The following is an 18060-nucleotide window of genomic DNA, read 5'->3' as shown; positions in this document are numbered from 1 at the left end:
AAGGATTTGTATCTAGACAAAATAAACATTACAACTCAGTAATAAAAAGACAAGTCATTTGAAAATAGGCAAAAAATCTGAATAGACATTTATTTATTCAGGGAAGACACACAAATGACCAATAGGCATAGAAGATGCTCGATTATCATTAGTCATCTGGGAAATATACATCAAAACCACAATGAGATGGACACTTCACACCCACTAAGATGATGAGACTAAAAAAAAATCACGTGGTGATGATGGGGAGAAATCAGAACCGTCATACACTGCTGGTGGGAATGTAAAATGGTATGCCCACTTTGGGACACAATCTGTTAGTTTCTCAAATGATCAGACAGTTATCAAGTTATCATATGAACCAGCAATAGGACTCATGGATATATGCCCAGAGGAAATGAAAATGTGCCCACACAAAAACTTGTCCATAAATGCTTATAGCAGCACTGTTCAAAACAGCCAAAAGGTGGGAAAAAACCAAATGTGCATTAGCTGAAGAATAGATAAACAGAGTAGTGTGTCTACACAATGGAAGATGACTATTATGAAAAGGAATGAAATAGCTGGGCTCGGTGGCTCAGCCTGTAATCCCGCGCCTTTGGGAGGCTGAGGTGAGTGGATTGCCTGAGCCCGCGGGTTCGAGACCCGCCTGGGCAGCAAGATTTCATTTCTACAATAAATCAAAAAAATCAGCCAGGCGTGGTAGCACATGCCTGTAGTTCTGGCTACTTGGAAGGCTGAGGTGGAAGGGTCGCCGGAGCCCAGCAGGTCGAGGCTGCGGTGGTCGGAAGTGGGTGACAGAGTGAGACTCCAACTCAAAAAAAAAAAAAAAAGAAAAGAAAAGGAACGAAATACTGCTATGTGCTTCTACCTGGATAAACCTTGAAAATATTAGGCTAAGTGGAAGAAGCCAGACACAAAAGACCACATATTACATGAGCCCATTCATACAACATGTTTGGAATAGGAAAATCTAGAGACAGAGTAGATTGCTGGGTGCTTAGGGCTGGGTAGGGAGGAGGAGGTAGGGATAAGAGATGGTTGCGTTTCTTTTTGAGATGATGGAAAATTCCCCAAAATTGACTAGTATGATGATTGTACATCTCTGTGACTACATTAAAATCCATTGAATTGTACACACTTTTAATGGGTGAATAGTATAGTACATGAATTATATCCCAACAAAGCAGTCAAAAATGTAATAAAATCCATAGATGTATTAGAAAAAGAACTTGCATCGCCAGCTTTCAGTCCTAAATTTTGTTGCTTTAACCAGTCTTTCCTGACTGAAGGCAAGTCCACAGAACTTCTATACCAAAGAGAACAAAGAAAGCACTGGTGGCTCTTGGAGTTCCCAGTGCTTTCCACATGTTCTACGGAGACAGACAAAAGGGCGGCATCACTAAGCTACGTGATATAGCAGAGAAAGGGAGATTACCCAGCAGGCCTAAACTAGTCACACGAACACTTTAGAAGCAGAGAGTTTCTCCTTGGCTAGTAGCAGAGGGGAATCAGAGAGACACATTCCAGCGGGCCGGTAAGAAACCACCACCCATGTGGTGAACTGTCTATGGACGCCACAGGGCAAGAAACAGAACGGCCTCTAGGAACTGAGCGCAATCCCTAGATGACAGCCAGAAGTGAAACGCTACTCTACGACTGCAAGGACCTGGATTCTACCTACAACCAGTGAGCTTGGAAGAGGATGCCAAGCCCGCTTGGGAGCCGCCATCTGATTTCGTCCGGCGAGAGTCTGAGCACAGAATCTAGCCCAGAGTTCTGCCTTCAAGAAACTGTGATAGAGTAAGTGTGTGTTGTTGTAAGCCACTGAATGTGTGGCAATTTGTCATGCAGCTATAGGACTAACGCAGGGGTCATTGGAGAGCAGAGATGAACCCAGGTTTCGATCAGGGTTCCACTGCATCTCTTTGTTATCCTCAGTTTTCTCATTCATGAATTGCAGCCATGTCTCTACTTCACAGGCTGGCTCTGTGGATGAGGAGAGACAACGTACATAATGAACCAGACACATGCTAAGTGCTCAACAAACGGCAGCCAACCCGATTCCGCGCCTGCGACAAGAGATGGTTCTGAGTATGTGGAAGTGAAGCAAAGCTTTGTGAACAAAACAACCCTGACAAATCATTTCAAAGTGTACTCCTCCAGTGTACCATTAGCAACAGCGGTTTCCACAATGGGGTTCCGAAGGCAGTCTTAGGATGCCTAATTAACTTAGCAATAATTCAGTATAGGCAATGTGGTATCACACTTGAGTTAATTAGGTTAAACCACAACTCAAATGCAGTTGGCATTGCATTCAGGAAGGCACTCTCCAGGGGATAGCAGCTCCTGTTCTAAACATGAAGCCCATATTCCAGAAAAGATACACCGCAAGTGTTTCCATTAGCCATGTTAATCAACACCAGACCCGTTGCCAATTAGCAAAGTGAATGTCAGAGGTGGATTTGTGTGGGTGTGGGAAATGAATGGCTTATTTGCTAGCATTATAAGTGTGAGAAATGGGCCCTCACTGGTAAATTAAAGATGTATTCATGTTACGAAGATTAGCCAAAATATTTTAGAGAGACTCCCACCCTTGTATGAATAAGGTGGGAGCCTTGATAGCCTTGCCCCCCTAAATAAACAGAAGCCCAACGCAACTGGAAGGTTTTCAGCTGCTTGATGCTTGACTATTAAAAAGAACAGAACTCTCCTCTGCAATGTTGTCATGTCTATGAGAAAAGCTTTCATGCAAAGTGGCGATCTGAGCAACTACAAGAAAAGAGCTAGGACTTTATTCAGCATATGGTCATTTTGCATGAACTATATTATGCCTGCTTGCTAATGTATGGCTGTTAATCTATGTCTATACGCACAGCAGAATCATGTCTCAGACTTGCTTCAGTTACAACCAGGTGGTATGGTTGTGGGATAGTAGCAAAACCTCACTCACCTCAAATAATTTTGGCTACCATCAAAATCTACTCTCCCCCCACCACCACTTTCCCCCCACCAAAAAAAAAAACAAAACCCTAGGAGTTGTGCAAAACCAAATTGGGTTGGGTCAGTTTACAACAGGTAGCAATGACTGAAAGTTGTCTGCAATTTTTTTTTTTAAGAGAAGAGATTAAAATGTGCTCTTCATAAGACTAACTAAAACATCACGTTTTTTGGTTTGGGCCTGGAATTATGCCAACTTAGTACCATAACTGATGAACTTGAGCTGCTTAGAGGATCTGATTGACAGTGAATGGTAACTTTTATTTTATTTTTTATTTTTTTGCTGGAAGGAAAAACGTTTATTCAGATCTACCAGACAGTTTGGTAGGTATTTTTTAAATTATTAGAATGAAATAATAAGCTCCCTATTAGTCAGCCCTTTTATTTTAGACATAAGGAAACTGAGGCCTGGAGCAGATAAATCATTTTTCTATGGTGTTTCACACGTTTCCATTTCTGGAATACCTTAGGGTATTTGATGGGACTCTTGCAGCCATCCCTGGCTGCGCCTCAGTCAAAAGGCTCCATTGCCTCAACCTGCGGGCCTCAGGCCAGATTATTTTGCATCTGGAATTTTCCCACATTTTCAATGCCAAAGGCAAAAAGTTTATCAATCAGGCCCAACAAACTATTTAGTGTCTCCCAGAGATTTTTGATAACATTTTCCCTTTATGTCTTTGTTATCAAGTGAGTAACAAGGGGTTAATGAGATTTAAAAACAAAACATAGTTCTTGCTAATAAGTAACCCCTCAATTATAAAATCTTTAGCTCAATTAAGTGGTCTCTATCTCTAAATTACCTCAAATTATTAACATAACAGGGAAAGGAAATACGGGGTGTTGGGAGGGACACAAAGATACTCATAGAACCACTAGGGTTGGAAAGCTCAGACTAATAATGGTTTAGAGGAGGCCCTTAGCTATGGGGTTCTAGAACCCAACGGGCTGTAGTGTAGTTTCAACTCCCTGAGAAGGAGGCAGTGGAGAAATACCCACACCACCCATGCTAATTTTCTCCAGAAGAGCCTAAGCAAGGACAATACCAGCCTCATTCCCTTTCCAAACAATAACTTCCCCAAAAGAGTGATTTCCATCATTTGGAGTTGCAAAACCAGCCACTTGGTGACATCTGCATACTTTACTTTGTTCCTATCCCATGAGGCAGAAAGGGCACAGGTGACATAACCCATTTTGGAGATAAGGAAACTCGGACAGGGCACAATCACACAGCTACTTTGACAAAGCTGGGGATGAACTTCGATCCTCTGACTCCAACTTATGCAACAGTGTTAGGTTTTGCATCACGACTCACTTCCATCCCCTTTGCCATACCCTTATTATCACCATATTGCCAGGTATGCATTTTAAAAAACAGATTTCAAATTAACTTGATCGAGAATAACGAGATATATATATATGAAACAGAGTAAGACCATCATGGATGTCGAAAGCCACACTTGAGTCATTGGTTCTCATTGGAGACTCAGCACAGAAATGTTTTCCATCCCGTGTGTGCTGAGAGTACGTCTGTTGCTATTATAGGAGGAAAGAAGTTAAGCATAGGTCATGAGCTGACAAATTGCTACACTTAAGCTCTTCCTCTCAGCCCCATAATGGATCCTCCTCACTGTAAGGAGATACAAACATTTTAAAAACACTAAACCAAACCAATGCCTCCCAGGATCCTCTACAAAGGTTTCCTGGTTCAGTACTGGAAGCCTGGAAGAGATCAAGTCTTGTTCAAAGAGGATTGCAAGCTGTGCTGCCACAGGATTCTCCTTTCCTTCCCTCTTAAGAGCTAATCATGTCCTTTGTTTCCCAAGGACTACAACCATTACAGCCACAGGACTGCCAAGCTCAATCAATGGCCTGGAGTAGGCAGAGCAGCTACCCTGGGGTGGTGGAATACACTTTCGCCCCCCACACTGTTAAAGTGGAAAAGGTTAAGCTAACACAAAGAAGAGCAACCAGGTAAAAATGCTGTCCTGTCCAGGTCCCTCCTCCTGGTGAGAAGCTCATGGTGATGATGGTCACAATTTTATTCTACAGTCGATCATCTCGCTTCTCTGCTCAAGAGCCCTCCTGGATCCCATTTATCTCATAATGGCCTCTAAAGCCCTAGTGACCCTCTTATAGTCCTCCTGCTTCACTGGCCTTCTTGCTGTTCACCGGCACGCAGTCATGCGATGCCCAGAGATGCACGTGGCAAACTCCCTCACCTCCTGGACTCTCTGTTCAGTTTTCTCAATGAGGCCTATAGTGACTAGCCTATTTAATTGCAACCTCTAGTTCCCTGCCAACCTGCTCTGCCCTACCACTTCATTCTCCTTACCCTCGTTTACTTATTTACTGAATAGAACTAGCCATCCTCTAACATACGATATCATCTATTTCCCAGGATTCATGATGTCTATTGTCTAGTTCTCCCCCAACTGGAATATAAAGTTCATGCAGAAAGGGATTTTTGTATTTTAATCACTGATAAATTAATAGGACCAAAAAGTGTCCAGCACATAGTACACATTCAAAAAATATTGGTCGATCATTTCTTGGCCTTTTGGCAAGACTTGCTGAATGAATGAATGAGATGTCATCTGTTTACTAGATGTCCTTTGTTCTTTCCAATGTGACAACTTCACTGTTCATAAATGAGCAAACACTTATTAAGTTACCTAGTATGTCAGGCACCATGCTGGGCCTATTACACAGTAAGACAGGTTCTCAGTCTACAGGTGAGACAGAACGGCAAAGCAGCTAGCCCAGAACCACGTGAGAAATGGTACCACAGAGTTATGTACTGAACATTGTAGGACACAATGCTGAAGTTAATTGCTTTGGCCAAAATGAGAATGGAGAGACAGCGATGACTGATTGCAGAATCACCAGGAAAAAAAGAAAATGTGAAAAAGTTAGGCTAGAAAATGTGAAAAGACTATATTAAGAATCGGAACTACATTGCTGAAAGAAGAAAACATATTACATTATCCTTAGTTTAAAATCAATTTGAAGGTTGGGCGTGGAGGCTCACACCTGTAATCCTAGCACTTTGGGAAGCAGTGACCAGAGGATCGCCTGAGCCCAGAGGTTCAAGACCAGCCTGGGCAACTTGGCGAGACCTTGTCTCTACAAATCAAAAAATTAGCCAGGTGTGGTTGCACATGCCTGTGGCTCCAGCTACTTGGAAGGCTGAGGCAGAAGGATCACCTGAGCCCAGCGGGTCTAGGCTGTGGTGGCTGCGAGTGTGCCCCTGTACTCCAGCCTGGGCGATAGAGTGAGATTCCAACAAAAAAAAGGAAAATCAATTTGAAAATGCTCAGTGTTTGTCATACTTACTAAGAAAAATAATACTTGAGTAAACAAGTATTGCCTCAGATATTTGCAAGCTATAAGTGAAAATTCTATTCACAATCTTTTCCACCACTTCCTCTCCAAACTATGAAGCACATCCTAAATTCCAAAAGCTAAAACAGCTCAAAATCTCATACATGTTTTAAGCGTGGGAAGCAGAGCGAGGCAAGAGGAGGAATAAAGTCAATGCCCTCCCCAATTTGTAAAATTCAAACCAATGGAGTTGGAATCATGAATCCCAGCCACTCTTTCATAAACACAGAAAGATTAGCATGTTAGTTGAATTTCTGCACACCGCTTCAGACCACCTGCATCCCCCAATAGTGTCAGATAACAGGCCTGTCTTCATACATTAATTTTACATTACCTTCTCTCCCAGGCAGCTAGGGAGCTAACAAGCAGTCCCTGCGGCTCAGTCTGAACAGAATTGGCATGCATTCAGGCAGCACAACTACAGCTGTTGCATAATAGCATTTTTCATATGAGGGAGCCCTATCCCCACACATTCTACCAGTCATAAGGATTTAAGAAGGGAAAAAAGGCTTTGAGATATTCTAAACTTGCAAGGATAGAAACTCATTTTTGCTATTAATTGCATAAGCTTATATTCCGAAGGTCCTAAACAAATGTCAAACCAATCAGACTGGAAATACATCTGGGCTGAGGAGACTCTTGAGGTAGTTTAAATTCAGTCTTATGCCACAAAGTGGTTGGGTGTATATTATTTCCTGCCTGTTTGTGTTTTAACCTAAAGTCTGCAACTTCCACAGTTCCCCAATTCTGTTTTCCAAAGTACACTCCAAAACGTTATTTCCTAGAAGCACCTGGTTTGATTGAGTCCAAATTGTTAAATAGTTTGCCTTAATGGGAATTTAGAATTCATTAGGAAAAAACTCTAAGAGCTAATACCATTTAGATTGCTCCCAAATTTTTTAGTTTTCTGTGCTGTGAGTATATATATTTATATATATATATTCACGTCTGATTGTGTATTTTCCTCCCAAAGCATTCTATATGGTATGTCATGTGACCAAAATCACATACCAATGAAGAAGACCTTGAACACAGGGGAAATGTCTCCGTTTTGACCGAGGAGGCAAATAAGAACTTTGGAGCCTAGGAACTCTCAACTTTGAGTTCTTTCTCAGCACAATTATAGAATAGATTATATGAGTGTAATTACTAAGGACAAATTTGGATTCTGTAAAAACAAATCAGGCCAAGTTATACCAGTTACTTTACTTTAGTGGTAGAAAGTGTATGAAATAATCTATGTCTTGAGTTCATCAAGGCAGTTGACAAAGCAGTTCATGCTTCATCCTTGAGGAGAAGATGTCAGAGTTAGACTGTCAGACTTGGAACTTAGGTGCCATCATAAAGCAGCTAAACTGTTGATGGAGACTCAAAGGAATATAAATAGGGGTTATCACACAGCTTTGCTGCTGAGCTAGAAACCAATAATCCTATGGTCAAACTATGTATCCAGCTCTGCCGCCTGTGATTATATTCCTTTCCTTATTATCCAGTTTTTCAAGACCTAAGAGTAAAAGAAACAGGAATTTCTCCCTTACAATATTAAAGTTAAAAAACTTTAATGTAGAGCTACAAAAAGAAGAAAGAAAGAAAGAAAGAAAACTCAGTCAAGCTGGCAAGAGTCCTTTTTAGCTAGATAGCCATACAGACACCTCTTGAAAAAAGCCATATGGTTAGACGTGTTATTTTTGGCCTCTTTACCTTAACTCCTTTCTTGTATATAGAGGCCTCTAGTTATTACCACCAAGTGATAAATCACTTTGAATTTCCAAGGCTACAAAAGGCATTCACTGGCAACCATTCCAAGTTTCACTTTTAGCTGAAGACCCTGGAGAATTCTTAACTGAAGGATGTCCACGTTTTCCAAAACTATTATTTTATTTAAGCTGGGCCAACACTTCAGATCTTAACTTTATCCTGATAGCTAAGGCTCAAATGGAGAAAGTAAAACATGGGTGGAAATGAATAGCATTAAGTAAGAAGCAACATAGCAATCTGACTGTTCCTCCAATAGCTTTTTTTTTTTTTTGAGTTGGAGTCCCACTCCATTGCCCAGGTTGAAGTGCAGTGGCATGCTCACAGCCAGCCCAGCGTTGACCTGCTGGGCTCTGGCGATCCTTCTGCCTCAGCCTTCCAAGTAGCCGGAACTATAGGCGTGTGCTACAACTTCTGGCTAATTTTTTGATGTATTGTAGAGATGAGGTCTTGCCAAGTTACCCAGGTTGGTCTTGAACCCCTTGGCTCAGGCAATCCTCTCACCTTGGCCTCCCAAAGTGCTGGGATTACAGGCTTGAGCCACCACACCTGGCCCCTCCAATAGCTTTTCAAGGAAAGGGATGAGAGAGAAGGGAATGCCTTAAGAAGATGACCTGGGCCGGGTTCGGTGGCTCAGCCTGTAATCCCAGCATTTTGGGAGGCCGAGGCGAGTGGATTGCCTGAGCTCACAGGTTTGAGACCAGCCCGGACAACTTGGCGAGACCTCGTCTCTTCAATAAGTCAAAAATTAGCTGGGTGTGATAGCACAGGCCTGTAGTTCCGGCTACTTGGAAGGCTGAGGTGGAAGGATCACGGAGCCCAGCAGGTCGAGGCTTCGGTGGCTGGGAGTATGCCACTGCACTCCAGCCTGGGCGACAGAGTAAGACTCCAACTCAAAAAATAAAAAATAAAAAAAGTTGACCTGGAACAGAGGCTGCAAACTGGTAGCAGCCTAATTTAACTCACATAGTTCTTCTGTGTGACCAACACGATGTTGTTTTATATTGAGCCAATGTTTAAAATCCAGGAAATTTCATATTTTATAAAAATCTGGACTTTTAACATCTTTTGAAAAACCAGAAGATCTGGCCTCCCCAGACTAAATATTCCTGCTGCCAACCAGTAGCTTCCACGGATCAGCGAGTGTTGCCTTGTGGTGGCCCCTAGAGGAAATGCCCAATCTGCCATACACACTCAAGGCCTACTTCACTCATTCCCATTTTCTGACTGGTACCCTATCCAAAGACTAGAAGTTAAGCACTGGCTCCTTCCTGGAGTCCTCTCTAGGTGTACTGTTCCCTGTCCATTGTAACTTCAAGGTCAAATGCTTCCTTGCCTTTGAAATACCTCCTGAACCTCACAGACTTATCAGATTCGATCTGGCATCACCCACCCCCCAGTTCCTGAGAGGCAAAGATACCAACTTTCATGTCATCATCCCCCCCCACCCCCCACCTTCTTCCACAGCACACAGCATGGTGTTTTACATGAAACAGATATTTAGTAAAATGTCTTGTAGTTACCTCAAAGCTGTTTGACTTATACATACAGAACAGTATTTCACATACAGAACAGTATTTCCCAGTTGGGAATGATTCTGCCCCCAGGGGACATCTGACATTTTTGGTTATCACAATTCAGAGAGAAAAGGAAGATGCTGATATCTGTTGGGTAGAGACCAGAGAGGTCATTAAATACCCTAAAAAGGATAGCACAGTTCCATTCTCACCATCACTAAATGTCATTAGTGTCAAAGTTGAGAAAACCTGCCTCAGAATCACCCTCAGAAGACAGATGGACCAAGAGATATCGCACCAGATTTGCAAGTGGATAATCTCAGGCTAGAAGTTAAGCACTTACTCAAGGAAAACCAGGTGGCAATAGAACTAACCATTGAACCCTGGCAGCAGATTGTCAGAATCTGACAACAGAAAGAGAAAACAGAAAAACAGAACATGTTAAGGATGGAAATGTGTGCCTCTGTTTGGCGAGAACTTGTGTAAAAATGCCCATGGGTCAGTGATTAACAGTCAGCTAACATAAAGCATACCTTATCTTTCTGTAAAATATACAATATGGCCTGATCATAAGAGTCTGGAAGTCACTTAAATGGTGGAGGAAAAAGACTCTTAATAGCATCTCTTGTCACGTTTATCACACACAGTAACTGAGAAACAGTTTATATATTTGTTTTTGTTTGTTTGTTTGTTTGTTTGAGTTAGAGTCTCACTCTGCCACCCTGGCTGGAGTGCAGTGGCATGCATGTTCATGGCTGGGTTCAGGTGATCCTTCCACTTCAGCCTTCCAAGTAATAACTGAGAAACAAAGTTCTACTCCCCCCAAAAAACATTTGATATTAGCTATTCAAAACAAATATATAAGCCAGGCTCAGCGGTTCAGCTGGTAATCCCAGCACTTTGGGAGGCTGAGGTGAGTGGATTGCCTAAGCCCGCAGGTTCGAGACCCGCCTGGGCAACTTGGCAAGACCTTGTCTCTACAGTAAATCAAAAGTTAGCCAGGCATGGTAGGGCACGCCTGTAGTTCCAGCTACTTGGAAGACTGAGGTAGAAGGATCGCCTGAGCCCAGCCATAAGCATGCATGCCACTGCACTCCAGCCTGGGTGACAGAATGAGACTAAAACTCAAACAAACAAACAGACAAACAAAAAATATATAAAGCTACACCTAATACAAGTGCTGATGAGTCCAGAATACAAATGACTCAGGTAACAGTTTCAAATGGAAATTCCTCTTCAGAGAAAGAAAGAGGAAGGTACAGTTACTTGAAGCGTGGAAGTGTCGGAACCAGCCAGATGCTGGCAGGGATGTGTGTGTCCCTAGCCACACCTGCGAACCATTGTACCCTGTCATAGTTGCTTCAGCTGGCCTGCAGGAGCATATCACCCTTCAAAGTGGACAAGCAGCAGGAAGCGTTAAGATGGAAAGAGCACACGTCTTCAGTTTCTAAGATCTGGCAAATGGGAGTTATAATTTCTATCTCACAGAGTTAGAAAATAAGAACAATCAGTATTTCGTAAATAACAATATATCAAATCTCATAAAAAGTCTTACTACGTGCCGGGGCGAGGCCAGATGCTTTACCACGTTTGACTCTCATGTCAACACCAGGAAGTGGCCATCATTTACAGAGGAGGAAACTAGGGTTTAGAGGGAATAGGAGACTGATCCAACACCACAGTGGGTAAGCAGAGGAAGGCCCACTTCAAATCCAAACGAAGACCATTTGATTCTAGAGCTCTGGCTCATAACTACTGTGTTGCCTGGCCTTGCCAGTTCAAAGTGCTAATTCTTATTTTGTAAACTTGGAGCCAAAGAAAATCCTGGGGTTCACAGGGAATCATTTCCTCACGGTCAGAGCTGAACACGAATGGGACAGAAGTAAGACACGCCCCATCACCGTAGCAGGAAGAGGCTGGGTGACCACTTGGAGGTGCTGTGGAGGGAGTGACCAGTGGGAGAGTGTGGTGAGCTTTATTCCTTTGAGGTCCGCTCCGGTCTTGCAATTTTATGATTATTCATCTGAACTCTTGATTTCCTAATCACCCATCTCTGGAACACGATGGTTGTTTATTTTCCCAGGGAACCTCCACTCATTTCTCTGGTCTTTCTCCTACTCCCCTTTGAATTCCACATGATTCTGGTCTGCTATAGTGGAAAAAGTCAGGGCTTTGAAATATAAAAGTCTAGGATGTGGCCGGGCATGGTGGTTCACACTATAATCCCAACACTTTGGAAGGCAGAAGCGAGAGGATTGCTTGAGCCCAGGGGTTCGAGACCAGTCTGGGTAACTTGGCAAGACCTCGTCTCTACAGCAAATCAAAAAATTAGCCGGGTTGGTGGTGTGTGCCTGTAGTCCTAGTTACTTAAAAGGCAGAAGGAACACCTGAACCCAGCAGGTTGAGGCTGCCATAACCATGAGTGTGCCACAGCACTGCAACAGAGTGAAACTCTGACTCAAAAATAATAATAAAAAATAAAAACTTGGGATGTGAGGGTTCACTCTCCCATATTATAGCTATTTGATACTGGACAAGATACTAAGACTTCCTCTCATGGGGATTTCTCATCTATAGAGTAAGAGGAAGTCACTGCAAATGAGAAAAACTGATTACAGCATAGTGACTGCTCTGTAACAGAAGCGCTACTTGTCTCCTTCATCTGCAAACCCACTACATGTCATACACCCACTGTCTGCAAAAATAAGCACAGTCTCTAAATGTCGATTATCTAAAAGGCATTGTACCTGCCCCAGAGGTATAGGCAAAAGGAAAATAGATTCTCCACCAGAAGGGTCAGAACCATTTTCTCCACTATGTCACTCATATTAAAATAGGCATATTAGGTTTTGAAGAAAAAGTCATAAAATCCTCCTGATAGTTTTCACATTTATATAAGGCCTGGCCTTTCTTTGACACCCCAAATCCCACCTATACCCATAGCTATATTCATCCCATAGGTTTTCCCCTCATCAGAACCTCCAGGAATAGCAAGTTATGAATGCACTGAACTTCCAAGGTCCCATAGCTCTCCACGATGCAACACCTTCTTACATCAGGAGACTAACGAGGGCACTTGGTATTATCTGAATTTATCTGAATCTTGGACCCAGTGAGCCAACCTCTGTAGCAATTACTGGTTTTAGTAGTTAAAAAAAATGTGCAGGCCTGGATAATGACTACCAGAAAGATAATTCAGTATATCAAGACAAAAATTCACTTGATCAGAAAAAGGATTTATTAGAAATACAACAATAGGCAGAAACTTCATGAGGTTAAGCCACTGAGAAAGATCAAGCCACCTGAACAGCCTTGCTGGAAGGCCACCCTGGACAACTGGTTGTCTGGTCACTGGAGCCTCATCTTTCTCCATAACCTTAAAAGCACTGACTGTCCTGGCCGGGCTCGGTGGCTCAGGCTATCTTCCCAGCACTTTGGGAGGCCGAGGCAAGTGGATTGCCTGAGCCTGTGGGTTTGAGACCAGCCCGGACAAATTGGCAAGACCTCATCTCTACAATTAAAAAAAAAAAAATTAACTGGGCATGGTAGCGCGCGCCTGTAGTTCCTGCTTCTCGGAAGGCTGAGGGAAAGGATCACCAGAGCCCAGCAGGTCGACACAGGAGTGGCCGTGAGCATGCCACTGCGCTCCAACCTGGGCAACAGAGTGAGACTCTAACTCAAAATAAATAAATAAATAAGCATAGACTGTCCCATTTCTATAGATGCCTAAATGCTCAAGGTTCCAGGCACCAGTCTCTGATGGCCTCACACAGATAATGCACTACCACCCAAGGTTGCCTTGAAGCAAGAGGAAGGATCACCTGTCCTCGCTGCCAGTTCCCATGAGCTCCTAGAGGCGAGAGAGGGCAAAGACGTGGGGCAGCCAAAACAGCAATAAATGTCCAAAGATTCATTGAATCTGCATCATCACCCTCTGGAGAGACTATTGTACATCCCTACTTCCTTTTTGACAAGAGAAGACACTGATTTGCTCAGGTCTACAGCCAGTGCAGTGCCAGCACTGAGAATCAACCCAAGTAGTAGTAATTAGCACCCTAAGTCACCCTCAATACAGGTTTCACATGAATGTTGTCATCTCACTTGCTATTCCACCATAAACATGGCATCTGTGTATGTGGGGAAGCTATCTGGGTTGTCCAATTCACAGCATTTAAATAATGTATTTTTTCTGAAACCTATTATTTCTTCCTAATCCTGAAGCCAACATCTTCACAGTAGCTGTGCAAGACAAAATACATCTAAGAGTATTTGAGAACCATTTTTTCTAGTCACTCATATTAAAATAGGTATATTAGGTTTTGAAAAAAGTCACAAAATCCACCTGATAGTTTAATTTCACATTTATATATAATGTTGTAGTGTTTTTCTTCTATCCTTGGAGATTTGACAACACGTCTCTACTTTTAAATGCCCCCTAGGGCTGATTTCATGGTCAAAGAAAAATAAAGCCATATAAAATAACTGAATAACTTCAGTGTTCTACCCTAAGACACGTTTCCTTCCTACCCATTTTTTTAAAGCCAAGAAAGATAAATGAACTAAAGCTGTTCATCTTTAGTTGATTCAAATCTACCTTTTTAATAACAAGTGGCTGAAGCCAAAGAAAGGATTAAAGATGGTGCTCTTTCAACAATTCCTTATTACGGCTTCGGATTTACTTTGCAATTAGTCCTTCCTGGGCAGAGCTGAGGCCCAGTGAACTTGTTATTACCAAGTCTGGAGAACTCTAAAAAATGAAAACTCCACACTTACTACAAGGGGCGTGTACCACAGGCATGAAAGGATGCCAAGGTAGAGGAAGTTACAGAGCCTTTTGCTAATGACAGTTCAAAGAGATGAGCCCCAACCCTTGGAATAAAAGCAGAGAGCATTTTCCATCCCAACTTAAAGTTGGAAGCAAGGTAACACAGAGCATATGAACTTCATTAAATTTTGAGTCCTGTGGTCCCATTCCTTTTTCTCTTACAATTAGCAATAAAAGCCATTAATGGTGGGGGGGACGACTTTTTCCTTTGTGTTTGTCTTCTGGGCACCAAAGATGAGGGAAGCAGCAGCCAATCAGAGAAGGAGAAGAACCCTGGGGTGGGGTTGGGGGGAGCTGCAGAATGGCGGAAGACACCAAAGGGAAGAAAGTACCCGGGAGCCCAGGACCTTATTCAAGGATAAAAAGCTGAACCAGGGAGGTAACTTATCCAGGCTGAAGACATTGTCTTGGGCTTGTTGTCTTGGGCTTAAGTGAGATAAACGGCCTGAGGCAGTAAGCCAGTGTCTGACCTGGGAGCATCTCACCAAACACTGAGTCTGGTTCTCTAAGGGAGATTTTTCTACCTGACCTAGCTCCCACCCTCACTCTTAGTGGGAAGACAACTCATGGCCTTGGTAGGAACACATCTAAGTAAGAGCAGCAGGTGTCAACCACCAAAACAAGTTCTCCAGGGTAGTCCCAACCCCTATGTGCTTTGCCAGGCAGGTCCATTCCACGTAAGGTTGGCATTATTAACTCATTTTACAGATGAGGAAACTGAGGCTTGAAGAGGTTAATTGGCTCATCTGAGGTCACAAGAAAGGCCATATGCTCTCCAATCCTCTGGGTCTACATCCAGTGCTATTTCTTCTACGGGATGCTCTCTTTGACCCACATTCACACCAGCATTTGTGTAAGGCTTTACACTTTAATACAAGAATACTTCTTCCACAGGCATTCTTCTAAAATTCCTACATAGACACATTAGGAAGGAGACAGGCTATATTACTTTTCCTACCTTAAACATGGAGACTCCAAGTTCAGATGACTTACCCAGGCAACATCCTGAGGGTTTGAACTCAAGTCTTTTGACGCTTAAAGGGATGCTCTTTCCTCTAAATATCACATTTTTGACATGACCAAAGGGAGTTATTTTTGTCTCTGGAGCTCAAGGTCCATTCTCACTCCCATCTCCCGAAAGCTCACATTTGTCTTATTTCTGGCTCATCTTCCTAACTCAACCTGAGTTTCCACATTCCCGATCTCCTGGGCTGTCAGCAGATTCCTACTCCAGTTCCCCATTACCTGCCTCACTTCTTCCCTGGAGGCTTTAGAGCCTACACTCTATCTGTGCAAGATGTTCCTTTTCTGCTCCAGAGAATAAAAGAATAGCAATAAAAAGTTAAAACATCACCTTTCATCTCAATATGAACCAGGCAGCCCATTAATTCAATTCAACTGGCTTACGCTGTGGTCTCACCTGGGGTCTCAAACGGGAGGAAAAAGCAAAGACGACGAAGGCATCCCTGTCCCCCGAGGAGTGCGTAATACAGTGGTGTAGGCAGAAGTGAATATGGCTAACCACGATGCAAGACTCTAGAACATGGTATTACAGAGGTACGGAGAGCAAAAGGAACCATTTCTGGCTAAGAGAAAGGAGGGAAGACTCCAGTGGAGGTGGCTGTGGCCCTGAAGTCCATGTCCTGATCTGATCCTGACACAACAAGAACAATCTTCAAAGCGTGATGTGTGAACTTCACACTAATTTACAAGTCACGAGCTTCCAGGACCTTTCTCCCTTGGACCTCAAAATACTCACGTCTCCCAAGAAGAGGTGGTAGAGTTATTATTAATCCCATTTTGTAGATGAATACATCAAAATCCTTGCCTAACAGCAGTCATAAAAAGAACTTAAAAGCAAATTCAGGCCGGGCGTGGTGGCTCAAGCCTGAAATCCTAGCACCTTGGGAGGCTGAGGTTTGAGAACAGCCTGAGCAATTTGGCAAGACCTCGTCTCTACAATAAATAAAAAAAGTAGCTGGGCATGGTAATGGGCACCTGTAGTTCTGGTTACTTGGAAGGCTGAGGTGGAAGGATCACCAAGAGCCCAGCAGGTCGACACTGGGGTGGCCGTGAGCATGCCACCACCCTCCAGCCTGGGCGATGGAGTGGGACTCCAACGAAAAGAATTAAAAAAAAAAAACTTAAAAAAAGCAAATTTAGCTCCTACCTACCAGAGGTTTTCAATCACTTTAGAACTATGCTTTCCTAACTGCTCCGAAAAACATGCTTTCATGGGGGAGAGGTACTCCAACAAAGAGCAGGCAATTTGATGTGTTTATTCAGGAAGACCCAAGCCAAAATATGAAACAGCTTTGTCCCCATTTAAAACCATTTTCCAGGTACCCTTTGAACAACATCTATAAACAATCAGTGTGCATTGGGCATGAACAAAACCATGATACACAACGTAATACCAGATAGTTGACACAAGGGTTGCCTCCTCTCTGAATCTTTCTTGACAGGTCCACCCCACTCCAAGGAGAGAAAGAAACTTCCATCATACCCACTACACTCTGCCAGGTGTGGACTCCAGGCTCTCCTTTCATTAGCATGTGGCTCTCAGTACAACATTTCCTCCTTGTTTAACCTGTCCCCTCCCCTGTATTAAAACAACAATGCGTACCTCACTGGTGGTTGGAAAGGTTATGTAAACGAATGCACATAAAGTGTCTAGAATGCTACCTGACACTATCATAAGCATTTACTACATTGTGCTCTTGTTGAGTGTGGTTGTGAGGATTACACAAGACAATGCAGGTAAAAAGCATTTAGGATTTAGCAGGTGCTCAATAAGTGATTGTTTTTATTACCTATCCACATCCCTGAGGAACTTTGGCCCCTTTGAATTTTTTTATTCCTGGAGCCCAGCAAAACGCCAACCACAGTGCCAGGGTTCATTAAAGTGGAATGAATAAGTGGCAGGTGGCAGTCCCTGCTTGGCCTTGCTGGCACCTGGCACTTAATAGGAGTGCAGGGAATGGCATCAGAGGAAGAGTGCAATGATCTGGCCCTGCCTTGATTCACCATCGTGTATGGAGTACCACCTCCCCGCCACCACTCCCATTTAGAAAAGCATTCTATTTTCATACCATTTCAGTAACCCAGGTTGAAAAGGTAAAGCTCAGGCCAAAGCAGGTAGAAGTGGAAGGGATGTGTGGGCGGCAGAGAGGAGACGGTCACCACCTAGGTCACTGCCTAGTCACTGCTATCCCCGAGGGGCAGCCCCAGGGGCGGGGAGGTGGGGAGGGGATCAGGGGAGGTGGAGGGAGGCAGGCCAGCCACAGGGAGTGGGCAGGAGAAGGGTGGCTGGGAGGGGCAGCCGGGGGGGAGGGCAGGCGAGGGGGAGGGCAGGTGATACATGAAGACAAAGGGCAGTGCAGGGGAGGAGAAAGGAGCAGGGCTGCCTGGCTGCCAAGGAGCTAAGGCAGGAACAAAGGACCCTGAGGTGAGGGGGAGGCCCGGGGCAGAGGGAGAGTGCAGGAAAAGGCTGGCCCAGGAGAAAGAGAGGGGTGCCACCTAGGTTTGGGGAGCCACCTTAGGGAGGGATGGTGGGAGCCGAGCGTGGCAAACAGGGAAGGG

At 43.7% G+C, this 18060-nt stretch overlaps 1 protein-coding gene across 1 annotated transcript in view; it reads right to left on the bottom strand.

The window, feature by feature from the left end:
- The window catches only part of CACHD1 (cache domain containing 1), a 196066-nt gene extending 178654 nt beyond the window's left edge, over positions 1–17412 (bottom strand). The window contains exon 1 of the mRNA XM_008060504.2: positions 17105–17412. Coding sequence (XP_008058695.2) covers positions 17105–17182 — 78 coding nt within the window. The 5' untranslated portion in view covers positions 17183–17412. The remainder of the gene's footprint in view (positions 1–17104) is intronic.
- Between the last annotated feature and the right edge of the window lie 648 nt (positions 17413–18060).

Source organism: Carlito syrichta, unplaced genomic scaffold (genome assembly GCF_000164805.1).
Source record: "Carlito syrichta isolate Samal-C Ts95f unplaced genomic scaffold, Tarsius_syrichta-2.0.1 Scaffold304635, whole genome shotgun sequence".
NCBI lineage: Eukaryota > Metazoa > Chordata > Mammalia > Primates > Tarsiidae > Carlito > Carlito syrichta.
The sequence above is the reverse complement of the archived record's forward strand: the minus strand, read 5'-3'. Positions and strand labels throughout refer to the sequence as shown.